This window comes from Vespula vulgaris, chromosome 5 (genome assembly GCF_905475345.1).
Source record: "Vespula vulgaris chromosome 5, iyVesVulg1.1, whole genome shotgun sequence".
Lineage (NCBI taxonomy): Eukaryota > Metazoa > Arthropoda > Insecta > Hymenoptera > Vespidae > Vespula > Vespula vulgaris.
Genome location: NC_066590.1, coordinates 2892497 through 2911029, shown reverse-complemented (window position 1 = coordinate 2911029; position 18533 = coordinate 2892497). Strand labels below are relative to the sequence as shown.

At 31.5% G+C, this 18533-nt stretch overlaps 2 protein-coding genes across 9 annotated transcripts in view; one reads left to right on the top strand and one right to left on the bottom strand.

Annotated features, from left to right (window-relative positions):
* Nucleotides 1–14042, top strand: part of LOC127064127 (serine-rich adhesin for platelets-like) — a 45877-nt gene extending 31835 nt beyond the window's left edge. For 3 of the 5 annotated variants that reach the window (XM_050994725.1, XM_050994724.1, XM_050994720.1), the window contains exons 11-20: nucleotides 169–585; nucleotides 9315–9469; nucleotides 9844–10031; nucleotides 10239–10341; nucleotides 10645–10806; nucleotides 11658–11890; nucleotides 12217–12428; nucleotides 12568–12773; nucleotides 12864–13434; nucleotides 13465–14042. In XM_050994725.1, the coding sequence (XP_050850682.1) occupies nucleotides 169–585; nucleotides 9315–9469; nucleotides 9844–10031; nucleotides 10239–10341; nucleotides 10645–10806; nucleotides 11658–11890; nucleotides 12217–12428; nucleotides 12568–12725 (1628 nt within the window). In that variant the 3' untranslated portion in view covers nucleotides 12726–12773; nucleotides 12864–13434; nucleotides 13465–14042. The remainder of the gene's footprint in view (nucleotides 1–168; nucleotides 586–9314; nucleotides 9470–9843; nucleotides 10032–10238; nucleotides 10342–10644; nucleotides 10807–11657; nucleotides 11891–12216; nucleotides 12429–12567; nucleotides 12774–12863; nucleotides 13435–13464) is intronic. The other 2 variants (XM_050994723.1, XM_050994722.1) reach the window with 2 other exon arrangements.
* On the bottom strand, nucleotides 2074–18533 carry LOC127064147 (leucine-rich melanocyte differentiation-associated protein-like). Of its 4 annotated transcripts, XM_050994769.1 has the most exons (5): nucleotides 18246–18526; nucleotides 17830–18057; nucleotides 16177–16561; nucleotides 15801–15899; nucleotides 14753–15656 (listed from the first exon to the last, which is right to left on the bottom strand). In XM_050994769.1, exons 1-4 carry the CDS (start codon nucleotides 18306–18308, stop codon nucleotides 15820–15822), a joined length of 756 nt encoding a protein of 251 aa, XP_050850726.1. In that variant the 5' UTR covers nucleotides 18309–18526; the 3' UTR covers nucleotides 14753–15656; nucleotides 15801–15819. The 4 variants fall into 4 exon arrangements, with proteins under 4 accessions (XP_050850724.1, XP_050850727.1, XP_050850726.1 ...); XM_050994767.1 differs by lacking the exons at nucleotides 14753–15656; nucleotides 15801–15899 and adding an exon at nucleotides 2074–2464 and having other exon boundaries at nucleotides 18246–18533; XM_050994770.1 differs by lacking the exons at nucleotides 14753–15656; nucleotides 15801–15899 and adding an exon at nucleotides 2074–2464 and having other exon boundaries at nucleotides 18254–18531.

The following is an 18533-nucleotide window of genomic DNA, read 5'->3' as shown; positions in this document are numbered from 1 at the left end:
TTCTTTCCTTTCTTTCCTTTCTTTTTTCTTTCCATAAACTCTCTTCCATAAGGATTTCCAAGATTATCTATCAAACGAATAGTTCGTTTAGTGGATATTTTACATAACTATTGTTGATCTTATTTCTTCTATATTCTTTCGACGACGACATGTTCTTATATATGATAGGTGCGTCAGCAGGTGACGAGGACACAGAGGATGAACTGGAATATGGTGCCGGTGAATCCTCGCGTGCTACGACGCTTCCTCGTGGTATTCAATCGGCATTAAGCGCGGCTACCAACTCTCTTCCACGTTTACCGGCTTCGACAACAACGACTGGCCTTACGACTACGTCAACCACCTCTTCGCAAATGCACAAAGCTCATAGCGTTTATCATTTTCTACCGCAACATAGCGGCGTCAAATCGGCCAGATATCGACCGCCCGGTTTTGCCAGGAACAGCAACGTAACAGCGGGAACAATTGGTGGCCCGAAACGTGCGGTCAGTGCACCGGGTTTACAAGTTTCGGGCTCGCAAAGTTCTGCGGCTAAACGTGACAATTCTAGAACTAGAAGACAACAGGCTATCTCTCTGACACCGGGTAAGTCATTGGAAAACTTTTTATTATCATCATCATTGTTAATATTTCTTTTTTTTTTATTTGTCTTACACGAACATCATGGACGTTTATCTCGTTTTGGTACAAACAAAATTTCCTTTTGAGGATGCACAGCACACTTTTCTCTCTTTTCTTCGAAAGTTCGAAATTGTTTCAGACGTAGATACAAAAAAAAAAAGATAAATAAATAAAGAAAGAAAGAGGGAAAGAAAATAGAGATATATATGCATATTAAGTTCTAAAAGTGTCAGTCGTTTGAAAACGTAACAGGTGTAGCACACGTTGCATCCGTATCAACTTTCTCTCTCTCTCTCTCTCTCTCTCTCTCTCTCTCTCTCTCTCTCGCACATACTCTTCTATCTTTGTCTTTACCCTCTCCCGTCCAACGACCTAACGACAATCGATAATCCAACGTGAGGTCGTGCCCCGCGTATGCGTACTGTTCGACTTTTCTGAACGCTTCTCGTTCACGTTTCGCCATATAAGATGCAACCATCGAATACATCTTTGTTACGATCGAATGCATTTACATTTCTTTTGCGACATCAGTAATTTATTGCGATTTCAGATTGAAAAAAAAAGATCATAAAAAAAGAAATTACGATAAAAAATTACTACGAACCTAGAAACGAGGGTGCAGTTTTATCGGGGAAAAGAAAAAAAAATAAAAAAAAATAATAAAAAGAGTAGAAATGAAAAGAAGGGGGGAAAAAAAGTAGGAGAACGATTTCTCGCCGTTCGAACGAATGAAAATAATTAGAGAAAAAGAAAATCCGGAGAGAATGTGTTGTAAAAAAAAAAAGAAAAAAAAGAAAAGAAAAAACAAGGAAAAGGAGAAAGAAATAGAAAAGAAAAGAAAAGAAAACGTTTCGCAGCATCTCTTTCTCTCTCTCTCTCTCTTCCTCTCCCTCTCTATCTCTATCTCTATCTCTATCTCTATCTCTATCTCTATCTCTAATAGTCTTGTAGCAATCGAAGCGATCGTAAAATTGCAGTTCGTATTAAAATTGTTCGTATACACGTTCAACGTTCTGATCTAACGATAATCATATATTAATATCTCGAAACGATACATTCGAGGTCTTAACTATTGAAATGTTTTCCTGATAGAAATAGAGATAGAAAGATAGAGATAGAGAGAGAGAGAGAGAAAGAGAGAGAACGAGAGAGAGAGAGAGAGAGAAAGAGGTATAATCGATCAACGAGGAAACCGATAATCTCTACGATATTGAAATACTATTAACGACGTAGATTTAATGGTAAATGAAACGCTTGTCGTCAAATTTAATGGCAACGTTCTACGTCGTTCTTTCTTTCTCTTTCTTTTTTCTTTTTTTTTTTTTTTTAATTTTCTTTTTACTTTTTTCTTTCTTTTTCATCGACAGTGACCTTCACCCAGCCATCTATACTACACCTCTTTTTGTTCCGTTCTTTTTTTTTTATATATACATATTTTTCTTTCTTTCATTCTTTTCTTTGTTTTTTTTTTTTTTAATACTTATTGTTACGTCTTGTAAATTAATCTCGCGTAATTAAATCAACTCTTTCTTTTTTTTTTGTATTTCGTTTCGTTTTGTTTTCATTTACTTATCATTAAAAACCTTGCGTGTCAAAGATAACGTGTCGTCGTTCTAACTCTTGATATTAATTGAATTTTCTCATGGCCTCTCTCTCTCTCTCTCTCTCTTTCTCTCTTTTGCTGTCTTTCTCTTTCGCTCTCGTTCGTTCTCTCTCTTTCTCTCTGTACCGATGAAATTATCTTGCCACTCCCGTCGTTGGTCGCTGCTTCGACAGATCAATAACCGAGAAAACTGACGTAACTCGTCAGAACTCCCATAGAAAAATTTTGATGGTAGACGTCCTGCGAAGAATTAGAAAAAAAATAATAATAAAAAAATATTACACTTACGTTCCTTATTATCTATCATATTCGAACAGGTCACGATTACAAAATTGATTTAATTGCAAGTCACATACATATTGTATATATTTTTTTCGTCTTTCTCATATTTTTGTTAGCATTATTATTATTTTTTTTTTCCTTGACAAACAAAAAAGTGAGTATATTTATTCTTGAAAAGAATTAAAAAAAAATTAAATAAATAAATAATTATTGTTTTTTACGTAATCGAAAAAATATTCAAACGAGTGCCTCAAAAAAAAAAAAAAGAATAAGAAAGAGACAAATATCTTTCGATATCTCAAATCACCTACTCGAAAACTTGTGAGTGAAAACAAAAAAGAAAAGAAAAAGGAGATTTCATGTTTGTTTTTTCAAGTATATTTTGCACTTATTTCATTTGCGAATTAATTTGATCATGAAACGTTTCGTATCCGATTGTAATAATTACTTAAATTACTAATATATCAACTAATATAGAAATACATAATAATCGAGTGTAAAATTTCGTTGTATTCTCGATTATAGATGTATAATCGAGCTTCAAAGCAATTATCGGTTTATAAATAACGAAGATTTTTTTTTTTTTTTTTAGATAAAAATTAAATCTCTCGATTTTCACGTTCGATTATCTAAAAATCTTACGAATGCGTGACAAAGTTTCATAACCCTTTAACCAAGAAATAAATCGTAGATTTTCCAATGAACGAGTTCGTTTCGTTTTTCGTCGCAATATCGAGCACAATTCACGAGCACAAAATAATCGCGAATCTTATCCATCATCTCAGTCGATGTTCCGTTCATAATTGTAGGATTGGATTCCATTATTCCTCGGGTTAGTGTTTTGTCTATTTTTTTTTTTTTTTTTGTTATCCTCGAATGCGAAGATACTTGTTCTTGTAATAACGTAAAAGACAGGAAACGTTTAAATCCAAGTAATTTTATAAGGAACGAACCAAAAAATTCTAAGCGAGTTTGTTGTTAATTTAAAAGAAAAAAAAAAGAAAGAAAGAAAGAAGTGATATAAAAAGTCTGGATAAAGTGTATAATCGATTTTTTAAAAGTATCTAAAAACTTTTGATATCCACTTTGTATATCCTTTATTTGTTTATAAATTTTTCTTTTGCCTTCCTTTTTTCTCGATGTAAGGCGAAATATATCAATCACAATTTTGCAAGACGAATGACTTCTTGAAGGTAGCGTAATTTTTCTGTTTATATTCTTTTTTTTTGCAATTGTGAAATTACAAGACCAACTTAAACGAGCAGAAACGTGTAATTGATTTTTTAAGATTACTTGGGTACAGTCGTACCAGTCATCCTTTATTTATTTTTTAATTTTTTTCTTTTTTCTTGACGCGACGCGGAATGTTTCAATTAAAATATTGCAAAGGTATAAAATTAAAAGGAAAATTTTCAAGTGGACAATAATTAAAGTGTTGAACACGGTTGAATATTTTTAGCCGTAACAGAGTGTTGTTAACTCCTTTGAAAAATCATTTTCTCTCTACGGCGTATTCTCTCTGCTCTAATAGTTCGTTAGGACAATGTTGTGACAAGAGAACACAATGAGAATTTCACTTTAATTCTCTAAAGGAGTACAAGAAGGAGAAGGTAGAGGAATGAGGAGGGAGACGCTGAAGGAGGAAAAGAAAAAGGCGGCATCCGTTTTGAGGTTCATGCGACATGACACGTTCTTCGGCTATTTCTCGCGCTCGTTTCGTAACGAGGAAGAGAAACTTAAATATCCTAATAACATACGCGTTGCAAATACCTAAAAACATTTTCGACGAGTTGTATTTATCATCGTTCATAAGTGTTTAACCGGGTTACCTGAATAACTCTTTGTTCCGCAAAAGTCCTCCTCAATAATTTTCGCTGAGTATTCATCATTTCGATCCTGCCTTCGCTTCTGAATCGGAATTAAAAATTGAATCGATAAAAAAAGAGAATGATTCGCAGATTTAATTTTTCTTTTTCTTTTTTCTTTTTACAGTTCAATGGTTAGCACCTGTTTTTTATTATTGTCATTTCTTTTTATATATTTTTTTATAATAAGATTGTTCGTAGTAGTTTAGAAAAATATAATATACGCTCAATATTCGTGATGTGAGATGATGTCGTAGAGAATAATAATATATAAGTACGATTGTTATAAATCATACTAAATTCTATCCACTCGAATGCATTAAAACAACTTGTATTAATTTATAAGTTTTATGAACAATTTTCGACGACATATAATGCTTGATCGATTGATAATAAAAAAAAAAGTAAGAACTTTTTCGCGATATGAGAAATAACTTTTAATCAATCTGATAGTAGTTTGGTTAGAAAAGAAAAAAAAGAAATGAAACCTGCAAAATAGAAAGAAAGAAATACGGAAAAAGATGTCGGCGTTAAAAAAAAAAAAAAATGAGAAGAAAAGTAGGAAGGTAGGTATGAAGGAAGGAAGTATAAGAAACATCCGTTACCAGCGGTCTTCGATATCGCATCTTTCGTGCGGTATTGAATTTAAGAGCGTGTCGTAACTTTGAAGTAACATTGCGCGTAGCTACATTTTCTCGTGCGCAATACTAGACGTCAGACGTTTGAACAGAACGTAAGCGTAACAGGTATACTATACTTATATGTTCCGTGGCAAACACGGTATATCGTATTTGTACGTTGGGTAGGTGGTACCGTATTGTTAATAATACCATGCGTATATTATACTTGATAATTATGTCTACCAAATATCTCTATTTGTCCTTATCGTATCTAACACTTATATATATTTTTTAATTTAAATGTTTTTTTCTCCCTTTTTTTTCTTTTCTTTTTAATTAATTTTTATTCAACGTATATTCACGATGCATACGTAACGACGATTACAACTAGTTATTAAATAATGGATTAAATAAAAAAAGAAGAAATAATCCAAACGATTTCAACGTATGTTACATATGTAATACATAAACTCGCAGAGATCATTATATTTCTATTTAGAGATCAATGATATATTTTTTCTTCAATTCCTTTATTTATATTTATATGATATATTTTGAAGGTACATTTGTAAATACTATATGTAATGATGAAATAACGAATCTCAGAGATAGATATTAGAAAACAAAAAGAAAGAAAAAGAAAAAAAAGAGGGAAGAAAATTTCGATGGATCTTATGACAGAAATATACGAATATATAACGTCATAGATAATAAATACAATGATTTGATTAAATCCAGAGATCAACGAAATTAATAATCCAAAAGTAAACTCTTCATTAAGAGTTAAATTCCTCTAACAAACGGTAAAAGTGAAACCTTTCTACGCGTTACCATTTTTCTTCGAGTCTACCAAGCGAGATAGAAGCCTCGAAAGCGAGTAATTTAATTATCCAACGATAATCGTACACACACGACGATCTATCGCAAGAGGGAAAGGTTAATTAGCGTGAGAGATTAAGAGGATAATTAATTAAAAACAAAAATTAAAAAAAAAAAAGGAATAAGAAACACAAAAAGAAAGAAAGAAAGAAAGAAAGAAAGAAAAAATGATAAAACAAAAATGAAAGAACTATCTCGTTTCGTTCGTTGAAAAATGTCGTTGTAAGAAGAGAATGTTATAACTAATTATAGAATGTTACAACTAATTTTTTTTGTATCCTTCAGGATTTCACTCGTGTATTAATCACGAGTAATGGAAAATGATGCTCGATCGCCAATTAAGCGAAACTTTGTGAAACTTTCGCTATATATCTATATGTATATGTGAACGTATATATATATATACACATATATATTCACACATACACACACACACACACATACAGATATATATATATATTTTGTTGTCGTATATATTATACATGTATGTATTTATGTATCTAAAGGTATTCCCGTGCGTAAATAAGTACTACTATATATCACGTTCCAGATAGATACATACATATATAGAAATATATATATAATCCTGTTCCCATACCTCGAGAGTATATTACTAGAACTCTATTAGAACATACTAGACGGAATATTTCGAATATTTTACGATCTACGATCTACGATCTAAACGAAATAACTTTTGAGTGCTTCTTTTAGTTAAAAACAATAAGGAAAAAAAAGAGAGTATCAACTTCGACGATCGTTAAAGTTATCTATTTATTTGCGATTTATTGCGAGCGAAACGGACAAAAAAAAAAAATGCTTGAGTAATTACTTTTCGTGACAAATAAAAGGAAAAAGTAAAAAAAGAGGAAAAAAAGAAAACCAAACGCGTATTATTTTTCTTATTTAAATATCTAATCTCTAATACATGCATATATATATATAATGCATATATTAGAGTAATATTATTAGATGAATCACTCATGATGCATAGAATTGAAAGTGAAGCGTGTTAATAAACACATAATAATGATATTAACAATAATAATAATAATAATAACAACAATAATAATAATAATAAAAATAATAATAATAATCACGGATCCCCTGTCGTCTTTATGTAAATGACGAAAGGCAACTTTCTCACCGAAAGTACTAGATGCGCTGCGTTGAGAGTTCACCTTGACACGGATTCTCAGCGAACAACGACGTTCGTAGAAATTGCAGTCTCGTATCTGCAAGTACTCGTACAAAGATTATAAACGTTAAAGATTTTTCTAATTGATTTATCGAAATATCGCATCCTATTCAACGAGTTTATAATTTCACGACGAGTTATAATTGTTAAAATAATTCATACGTGTCCCCTTTAAACATCCCTTCGTCGTATAAAAATATATCGGCCATGACAAAAAACTTGTTAAATCATATTGTAAAAATCATATTGATTGTATCTTTTAAAAATATTATTGAAAGAACCTATCGTCCTATAGTTCCAATCAATCTCGATGTACTCATCGATTTTCATAGTAATCGAAAAGACCGGTTTTTCTTATCGATCTCTCGTAAGATATTATTCAATGATTCGCTATATTTTTTCAACATATTCGTCATATACATATATATATATATATATAAATACACTAACATGTGTGTGTAAATTTTGTTATAGTAATTGTTCTCGTAGAAAAATGGATAAACTTCGAAAGAGATGTCATCTTTCATGGCCTTGAACATGGAAGTTAACAGATTGTTCGTGGCAATGAAAAAGACGAAGAGAGAGAGAGAGAGAGAGAGAGAGAGGAAAAAAGAAATAGAGAAAGAGAAAAAAGACAGGAAACGAAAATCAGCGTTATCGTTGCTCTCGTTCCGTCTGGTAGATTATAAGAAACAACCATCGGACCAAACGAGAACTCGTTAGTACCACGAACAGTTTGCTCTCTTGACTAAGAACATAATACCGAGTGTGTTTACGTGCCCCTATACGTGCAATTATACGTTCAGTTTATTAAAATCCTATCGTTGTTTAAATTAGAAATCATTTATTATTAGAGTATATTTATTCAAGGATCTTGAGAGAGAAATGTTTCGAATTAATAAGTGTGACTTAATATTTATCGTTGTTGATCGATCTCGATCATGATTTTTATTTGGAAGGAAGCTTTTGGACAAAGAGAGAAAAATATTCTCGATCTTTTTTTCTTTTCTTTTTCTTTCTTTCTTTCTTCCTGAAAAAACAAAAAAAAAGTCGAAACTCCTCGATTACATTACATACATCAGAGATTTCTCATCGATCAATTTTCAAGAGGAAAAAGTGTTTTTATTTTTCCTTTTTGTATCGTACGAATTGATATTTGTTTCTTCTTGTTATTCCTTTTTCTTTCTTTCTTTCTTTCTTTTTTGTTCATTGTTACATTAGAAACTATTAGAGATACTTATATAAGAATTTCGAGAGAAAAGTGTTATCACGAATTAATTTGACTTTATCCGTTCGTTCATCGGATCGATCTTGATCGCGATTTGGAAAAAAGTTTTGGAGAGAGAGGAAAGTAAGGAAAATTTGCAAAGCTTGAAAATAAATTGAAAGTCTCGATCTCGGAAGGACGAAATATGTCAAAAATTTCTCGTTACACGAATTTCAAAACGGAGAAGTGTTCATCCCATAGTGTCCAACGAATTACGGGTCGTTTTTCGGATTGTTGTTTTTTTTGTTGCATCCGACCGTATCCATTTACGTCCACAACCTTTTCGTCGTCATCCTCGAAGAATAATGGTATTTCCTCGTCGAGTACGACAAAGTCTAGACAAAGGTTAGAAAACGAAAAGGATACGGAACATTCGGATGATTTTTTAACGAACGAGAAAATATCTCTGAGAAGACGAAACTTTCTTTCTAACGACGAAACGTCGAAAGAGACCAAAGTAATATATCATTCTCTTAGTCTCGATCTCGATCCCAAGGGAAATGTTTTTTATCTTAATCAAAGAGAAAGAAAATTATCGGAGAAGGATCGATCGTTCTATTCCGATACCGAACCAATTTTAAATGATTCAACATCGATGATATTGAAAAAGGATAGAAAGAACGTTACCTTTCTATCGGATAGTAATAATATCGAAATATTTGATAACAATTCGGAGGATCACTTTAATAAGGAATATCACGAGGATATCCAATCGAGTTAGTTTTTTTCCTCTTTCTTTCTTCTTTTTGTTTTTTATTAAATTAATAATAAACGATTCATCTTTTTCATTTAATAAAAAGATTTTAGAATATTAATTTTTTTTGTTATAATTATGACGAGGTGATTATATTCGAGCTATACGATAGAAACAACGTAGTGTGTTAAAACGTTCGATTGCGTCATTAATAAGAGATAATAAAATAAAATAAAATTAAATTAAATTAAAAAACTAGAGGAACTATATATCTATATATTTTTATAGACGATGGAAGTAGCCTATCAGAGGCGTGCAGTACGCCAATCATCGGGGCTGGTTCGCGTGCTGCTTCTAGTCACACGGTTATGGATATGGACGATATGGATCCTGGATTGCATTCTGGACATCTCGCTACTCGTGCCTCTTTGTCCAGCCTTGGAGTGAGTATTACACGTCATCATCCTGTATGTGCGTCTCTTCTACGCCTATAAAACTCGAATGCGAAACGCGAGTGAAAGTTCATGCCGACCGATTTGCGTAGCGAACGAACAATGAACTCGAATAATTCCTTTCCAAGTTTTTCTCACCTTTATATTCGTTTCGATGACGGATATTTAAAAAAAAATATATATATAAAATAAAAAAGAAAAAAAATAATAGTCATCTGTTGGATTGCTATAGCCAAAAGAAAAAAGATGTATATATATATAATAGTTATTAATTTATTTATTTATTAAATTGAAAGCAAAAAAATTTATTATTTATAAATCAATTAGGATGTATCGTTAACTTTTATTTGATCGATATATTTTAGGCACGCTCGGATTCAATGGTATCGGTTTACAGTGGTGCTGGAGAAGGAAGGTGCTGTAGATCGGTAGTCGTTACCGGCGAAGTCGAATTTGCATTGCAGTACGATTACAAGCATCTAACGTTCGAGGTGCACGTTACTAAATGCAAGAATCTCGCTCCAGTCGACGTCAAACGAAAGCGATCCGATCCGTAAGTCTTCAAAAAAAAAAAAAAGAAAGAAACAAGAACAAAGAAGTGGGCCCCTCGTAAAGTAAGATAAACAAAAAAAAAAAAGAATAAAAATGGGAAATAAATACAATTACAATTTTTCAAGTCGTTCCTTCGTCGTCATTTTATTTATTTTTTTGATATAATTATCTATTTATTCATTTCTCTTTTTTCTATTTTCTAAAACAGATACGTGAAGGTCTATCTCCTGCCGGATAAATCTAAAAGCGGTAAACGCAAGACGAAAGTGAAGAAGCACACGTTAAATCCGGAATTCAACGAGACTTTGAAGGTGAGGTAAAAAAGGAAAAGGAAAAGAAAGAGAAAAGAGGATAAAAAAAAAATTAGAAAAAAAAATATTAATCGTAGACTCAATCGAGAGCTCTCGTGCTCTTTCTCTCTCTATCTCTCTCTCTCTCTCTCTCTCTTTTTCTCTCTCTCTCTCTCTCTCCCTCTTCTTCGATATTAAAGCTCGATGGTGACGATCGAAAAAAAAAAAAACAAACAAACAAAGAAACACCTGCTCGTTAGCGTGTATCGTGTCCTGCATGAAAATTAGATTTTTTCGATGGTTCGCCAAAACATGGCGTTTCAGTTTCACATGAGCCTGAGCGGTTTGGAGACGAGGACATTATGGCTGACAGTATGGCACTCGGACATGTTCGGACGAAATGATTTTCTCGGAGAAGTACGAATGCCATTGGAGAATAAAATTTTCGATGACCCAACCCCAAGATGGTATCCACTTCAAGAAAGAGTAAGTTTTATCATATAATCGTTCGATTACCACCCTATATACTTACGTTTATAACAGTTTTCTTGGATCTAACTGCGTTCAATGGTTATAACGCAATTCGCAAGTACCGACAGTAAGTGCTATTACGTGTCGAGATCCATAGATCCGATATATAAATAATAATCTATCGTTGTTAATTTGTTCAGTAGATCGTTGTGTTTGAACTTGAACATTATTATTCGAGGAAGATCTATATATACATAACATAAGATATCGTACATACATACATACATATATACATACATACATACATACATACATACATATATGTACGTACGTACATACATAAATATATATATATATATATATTTCATATATATATATTTCACCTTTCGAAATGCGTTAGTTCTTTACGAACCACATTTGCACGTTGTAGGCAATTATAATGCGAGCATATCTCGAGCATGACGACGATTTTTCCACTGTGCTACTACGACTGATAAAATTGCACCGTTATTAAGCGCTTCTATTGTGCAACGCTAAAAAGAATTCTTTTTTGGACGCTTCTGCTTGGAATTCTTTTATCTTTTCATTTTCTAATCTTTCTTCTTCCTCCTCTTCTATTTATCCAAAGAAAAAAAAACAGAACAACAAAAATAATCTTCGAGTATGTAAATTTAGAAAAAAAATAAAATAAAATAAAATAAAAGTTGGATTATTTGCATCATGTGCACATGATGATGTCTGCGTTAATCGAAAAGAATAGGAAAAAAAAAAGACGGAAATGAAGAGGGGTGAAAAGGAAGAAGAAGAAAAGAAATAAAATAAAATAAATTTACCGTTATTCAACGGTTAATATATTATCTGTATAGACAGAACCATTCGACGATCCAATCGCTTACAAAGGTGAAGTAATCGTCGGCTTGAAGTTCGTACCACCTGATCCCGCACAACAACAGGAACGTGAGCTGGGCTCCGATCACAAGGGTGCTTCGAAATCGAGAAAAAATTGGAGTCGTGGTGCTTTGCACGTTCTTGTTAAAGAAGCCAGAAATTTGCAAACGAGAGCTAAGAATTCTGGGACTTGTGATCCATTTTGCAAAAGGTAATTCTTTTTTATTTTTTTTCAACTCTTTTCTTCGTTTCGATTTATATTTTAATAAGCCGGCGATTTGTTGATTTCGCGATATATAATAGTTTCAAATATTTCATTTGATAAACATATATATATATATATATATATATATATATATATATATATATATATACGAAGAAAAAAAAATCAGTATATTAATAAATAAGACAGCATTGATTATAGTTTGAAATATTCTACTTGCTGAACGTATTCATATACACGCATACATACGAACACACGAACACATATACACAAATAGATATATATCACATAAATATTTTGATTCGTCTTCTTAGTTACCTGCTACCAGACAAAGGTCGATCGGGTAAACAAAAAACTGGTGTAATTCGTCGATCAGGTGGTTCACCAGTTTGGGGTCATACATTTGTCTACAAGGACGTTAGTTTGCAAGAGTTAGCCGAGCGTGGACTCGAATTAACGGTATGGGATCACGATCGTATCGCCAGCAACGAATTTTTAGGCGGTGTACGTTTCAACCTTGGTACAGGTACGTTATGCACACGTATATATATATATATCTTGTTACAGCTATACATACATAAACATTATCTGTTCGACGAGTTTGTATGTAAATAAAAAAAATAATAAATATATAAATAAATAAATAAAAATATTTTTAATTATAGGAAAGCATTATGGGAAGGCGGTAGATTGGATGGACGCTACAGGACGTGAATTGTCTCTTTGGCAAAGTATGCTCGAGAGGCCTAACTTTTGGGTAGAAGGTGCTGTTACCTTGAGGCCAAATTTACACAATCATGGGAAATCCAATAATGGCTCTTAAAAGCCAATTTCATCATCGAAACAATTAGAGTATCGAAGTTATATCTATGTATGTATTAGACGTACACACATACGTAATTCTATTACCTACGTACATATATTCGAGTTAAAGTCAAAACTAATTCGAACTTTCTTTTAGTTTTAGCTAATCGGTGTAAATAGATTAAGCGAGATTAATCGTTCTCGTTCTCGATGATAGATAATCAGTGCCTTTCGGGAGAATGAAAAAAAAAAAAAAAGAAAAATCTTCCCCTCCCCTTCCGCTCTCTTCGAAAAAGAAAAGAAAAAGAAAGAAAGGAAAAATACAAAAAAAAAATATGAAAGAAGGGAAGTTAACCCTTTGAAAGGCACGAACGTGGTGTAAGTACGTTTTTACGATATGAAATGAGAACGTTTTATGTGTGATCGACACATATATACATATATAATATGTATATATACATATATTATACGTCGATCTATTTTCTAAACGCTTACACACACCTAATCACGTTCTCAGAAGAAGAAGAAGAAGAAGAAGAAGAAGAAGAGAAAGAAGAAAGAAGAACAATAACAACAGCAACAATAAAAATTACAAAACACAACAAAAAAAAATAAAAGAAGAAAAGGAAAAAAAAATGAAAAAAGAAAAAAAAAGTGAAAAAATAATGAGAAAATAATATTGAACGCTATTCTCCTTTTTTCTTTCTTTTTTTCGAAGGGTGGAGAAGGTGGAGGAGGAGGAGGAGGAGGAGGAGGAGGAGGAGGAGGAGGAGGAGGAGGAGGAGGATTTTTTTATTCTCACATGCAAGAAACTAATAAACAGGATCGAATCGTTGTGCTCTTTCTTGTCGTCAATGTACTCGTCGTGTACTCGTACAAACGGAACGACGAATGGAACGAAAAAGAAAAATGGAGAATAGAACAAAAACGAAAAGAAAAATACGATCGAACGAACGACATAGTAAAAATTAGTAATGCGTATGTAATATAAATAAATAAACCGAGTCGAACCGAGTTGTCCGTCCAATTCCGATGACGTGACGAAAAAACACGACGAAAATTGCAATCTCTCGACGGTTTGTAACTAGCTCTATATATATATATATATATATATATATATATATATATATATATATATATAGAAACGTTATAAAGCATTAATATTAACATTACAATAAGAGGTATCGATAAAAGTGATTCGATCGATACGATCGAATTAAAAGAGCGCTGCCGCGTGATAGATATACGTGTTTCAAACGGACGATAGAATTAAAGGGAAAAAAAAAAAATTAAAAAGAGAGAGAAAGAGAAAGAGAGAGAGAGAGAGAGAGAGAGAGAGAGAGAGAAAAGGAAAAAAAAATTCAGAATAAAAAATGTCAAAAATTCTTTTCTGTTTCGTTTTTCTTTTTCATTGTTTTTTTCTTCTCTTTTCGTTTCATTTTTTTTTTTTTTTTACCTATATTTGCTTTCTTCGTAAATAAGAGAAAAGTTGGATGAAGAGGAGAGTGCCAAAAAGAAAAAATAAATGAATAAATAAATAAAAAATAAAAAACGAGATAAATAAACTCTCGCCGTTTGGAACACGATATCGTGTCGTTTGTTTACATGTATACGCAAACAAATATACACATACACACATACACACATATACTTTCCTTTCTTTGTAAAAGAAAGAGATGCTTCCAGAATGTACAATACAATACTAATGCAATTACTAATGCGAAACTAATGCAAAAACGAGAAATAAAAATAATTTCTTTACGTATCTAATCCTCGTGTCTAATCCGACACGTAATTTATATTAATGTCGGAACGGTATGATTAAGGATTATTAAATATGATCGATTCCCGATATTAAAAAAAAGAAAAAGAAAAAAACAAACATATATATACATAAATAATATACATATAGATGTGTTATATTTATACATATATATATTATATATATATTATAAAATAATTATAATCTTTCAAGGATGTTTTAAGAGACTTGTGGCTGCAATTGCAAGTGTTCTCTCTCTCTCTCTCTCTCTCTCTCTCTCTCTCTCTCTCTTTTTCTCTCTCTCTCTCTTTCTACGTTTGTCATTTTCTCTGTAATCGGCGAGAATTTACTCGAACATTGTTATACTTCCACATCGAAGACAAACATTTTGCAAAATAACGTTCATTATTATAATTATAATAATTATTATTATTATTATTATTATTTTATTATTATTTTATTATTTTCTTTTCTTTCATATCTTTGATTACTGGAACAAATCGAAAGGCTGAGTCGATGTATTCGTACTTAAAACGATTGTAGAAGAGGGTATCTTCGATAAATATTACGTATTAGTAATAAAAATATGAGATACCAGTTCGCATTAAGGCGCGAATAGTTTTTGTCGTGTAGTGTAATTTTTTAAAGAACAGGGTTATCGATTATAAACTATAAACTGCCTTTACCATATACATATTATATATATATATATATATATATATATATATATAAACATACATACATATATATAGTATATATTTCATATAGAGATTCGTATGGTGCGCATGGGATAAAATAGAGTAGATTGGCGTGTGCGTGTCAAATATTGAATTAAAATATGTATTTCAAAAAAAAAAATAAATAAATAAATAAAAGAAAAAAAATTGATATAAAACAGCAGCAGTAGCAGTGACAGCGGCGGCAAGAAACAAGAAAAACATAACAACAATAATTAATAATTAATAAAAAAATATGCATGACACTTTTTTGTCTTTCTCGATATACGAATCGTCCGATAAATTGAATTTGTTGCGTATATAATAATGTCGTTGTAATTGAGTACATTGTGTACATTAAGGACCAATATTATTAAAAAAAGATCGAAGTTTTTGCGATAAATCGATCGATTGTATTTCTTTTCTCTCTTCTCTCTCTTTCTTTTCCTGCTTCTCTTCGCTCATATTCCATCTATGTTTTTATATTTAGATCAATCGACATATAATATAAGTTTAAAAAAATTAACAAAAGAGTGTTCAATGAAATCATATGAATTAATATTATCATCGAATAAATCACTAAAAAGTGATTAGAAGAGATCATTCGTAACTTTACCATAATTTCATTCTCGATTTTATAGATCCTTGTTGAAGATGAATCTGTTGCCTTCGGAATTTTTGCCAGAATAACGATACTTGCATTTTCCAAATGCACCTATGTGCGTAGGTGTATGCGTGCATGCACATGCATATGCGTATGTGTGTGTGGGTGTATGGAAAACATGAAAAAAAAAAATAAGAAAAGGAAAATGAGAAAAAAAATACATGAATTAATAATTATGAAAAGATATGATCCAGACGTATCGTTAGATCGTTCGTACGTTCGTTGTAAATATTATATTAAAAAAAAAAAAAGGAGAAGACCATGGTCTACATATACGCAAACGATCGATCGATCGATCTTGAAATGAAAATTTATATAAATAAATTACCTCTGTGATCTTGTGGCGTACGATTCGTTATTGGCAATGGCGTATATCTTATATTGAAATAAGCGTCGTCAAATTCATCAGGAAGTGGCACGCTTATTAAATTATTATTCGTTTTGTTCGAGAACACTTTAACCGTTCTCAAATATCTTCCACGATTTTTTCCATCGTCCCTTTCTTTCCAAGTGATTACGCGTGAATCAAGAAAACGCAAAGTAGATGGTAATATATAAATCGCATATAACCTGTAACGTTCGTAATCATTCTCGTCGGTCGAATTTGGATTTGTAAGCTGATCGGGACATCCTGGATTTCCTAAAAGACTCACGTAACCGATATTCGGACAACATTCACGTATCCTTTCTAATGCATCGTCCATATCCGTTATCTGAAAAAAATTATAATCATATTTATATCACATGTATTATTAACGAATGTTTATATGTCGTTAATAATTTTTATTTATCATATGTCATCTTTATTTATGTCTTTTTATTCTATGATTATTATTTATTACATACGATTTGTATAATAATGATTTTTATGATATATATATATATATATATATATATATATATATATATATATATATTGTTTATATGAAAAATTATTATATATGATTATTGATTAGGAAAAGAATAGTGTAAAAAGATTTTATATAATTTTTATATGAATCATGTAAAATCTTTTTTACGCTATAAAACAATTTCATCGACGAACTTCATCGTAGAATTTCGAATAAGATATTTCTCTTTTTTCTTTTCTTTTTTCAATTACAACAAATTATTTCGATTTATTTCGATCTTATTTATTTATTTATTTTCTTATCTTTCTTAATTTATCAAATGCAAAATTAAGTTTGTCGGATACTTCTTTTGAAATATATAAGAAATATTTATTATTTGAATTGGAACGTAATGAAATTCTAAATTACAATTAGAGTTGAAAACAAGAGACAGCGAGTCACATAATCGATAAACTTTATCGAAGTGTCACGATAGCGGAGGTATAAGGTGAATGACCGAGAACTTCCTTCACGTTGTGATCTGACATACAAAAAGAAAAAAGAAAAAAAAAGAAATTACGAATGCGTGTCTCGAGTGCAATCAAGTATTCCATATTCGATATTGTTTCTTTTTCGATTTGAATAGGTATATATCTCGTATGGAATAACAATATCGTCATGCAAAATCATTGCAATTTTATATGCGTCTCTCTCTCTCTCTCTCTCTCTCTCTCTCTCTCTCTCTCTCTCTCTCTCTCTCTCTTTGTGTATCTATCTTATTTAATCTATCGTATTTACATTAATAATACGTGGCAATTAAAATAAATTTTTTATTTTAATATTCATCTGTTTTATATCCAACTATAAAAAATTCAATCTATATATATATATACATACACACATATACACACATATATATATATATATATCTTTCTCTATCTATCTTATTTTATCTCACACACTTAATATTTAAATGGATATTTAAATAAATAAATTTTTAATTGTAACATTCAACTCTACTACTTCGTGTTAAGCCTTATCAATAAAAAAAAAAAAGAAATCGTATCTAGGGGAATATATTATGATATGATAAAAAAAGCAAGAAAAAAAAAAAAGAAAGAAACAAGAAGCATGATGCGTTTAAAACCAACCTTATTGTTATTCAGGCTCAAAGTGGTCAGAGATGGCATAGAAGGTAATGTATTTAGATCACGTAGCCGATTATTGTCCAATATTAATTCCTCCAATCTAGAGAAATCCTTTAATGCCATGACCGAGGTTAATTCGTTGTAAGAAAGATCCAAACTTAAGCAATCATAGCCAACTACACGGACCAAACCACCAGGAATTCTTTCGGCTCGTTGTCCGGTGTAGCAAGCCTAGAAAAAAAAAAAGAAACAGGAGAAAAAATCTCGGAACTCGATTTAACTTTAATTTGAATTGTTCGATTTTCCATGATCTTCCTTTTTTTACGATTTCCTCGTGATTGTTCTTCTTTTTTTTTTTTCTATTTCCTTTTTTTTCTTTTTTGTCGTACGTTCAGATCAATTCACGAACGAATTTTTACCCGCTCACCGTCGATCGTCAATGCACTCCTATTAAAATCTTGCTGCTGTCTTTCTGACGCCATCTTGCACTTCGTTCGTCGTGCTCGTGGAATAACTCAAGCACGAGAGATTATTTTATTTCTAGAAGTACGTACGCATGCACGCACAACGATAATGACGACGACGACGGCGACGACGACGACGACAATAATAACAACACCGTAAAGATAAGTCCGTTTCAAAAGCGTCGATCATCTCTTTTCTTTTAAACCGGTTTCTATTAAAATGTCAATCCATTTTCAATATGC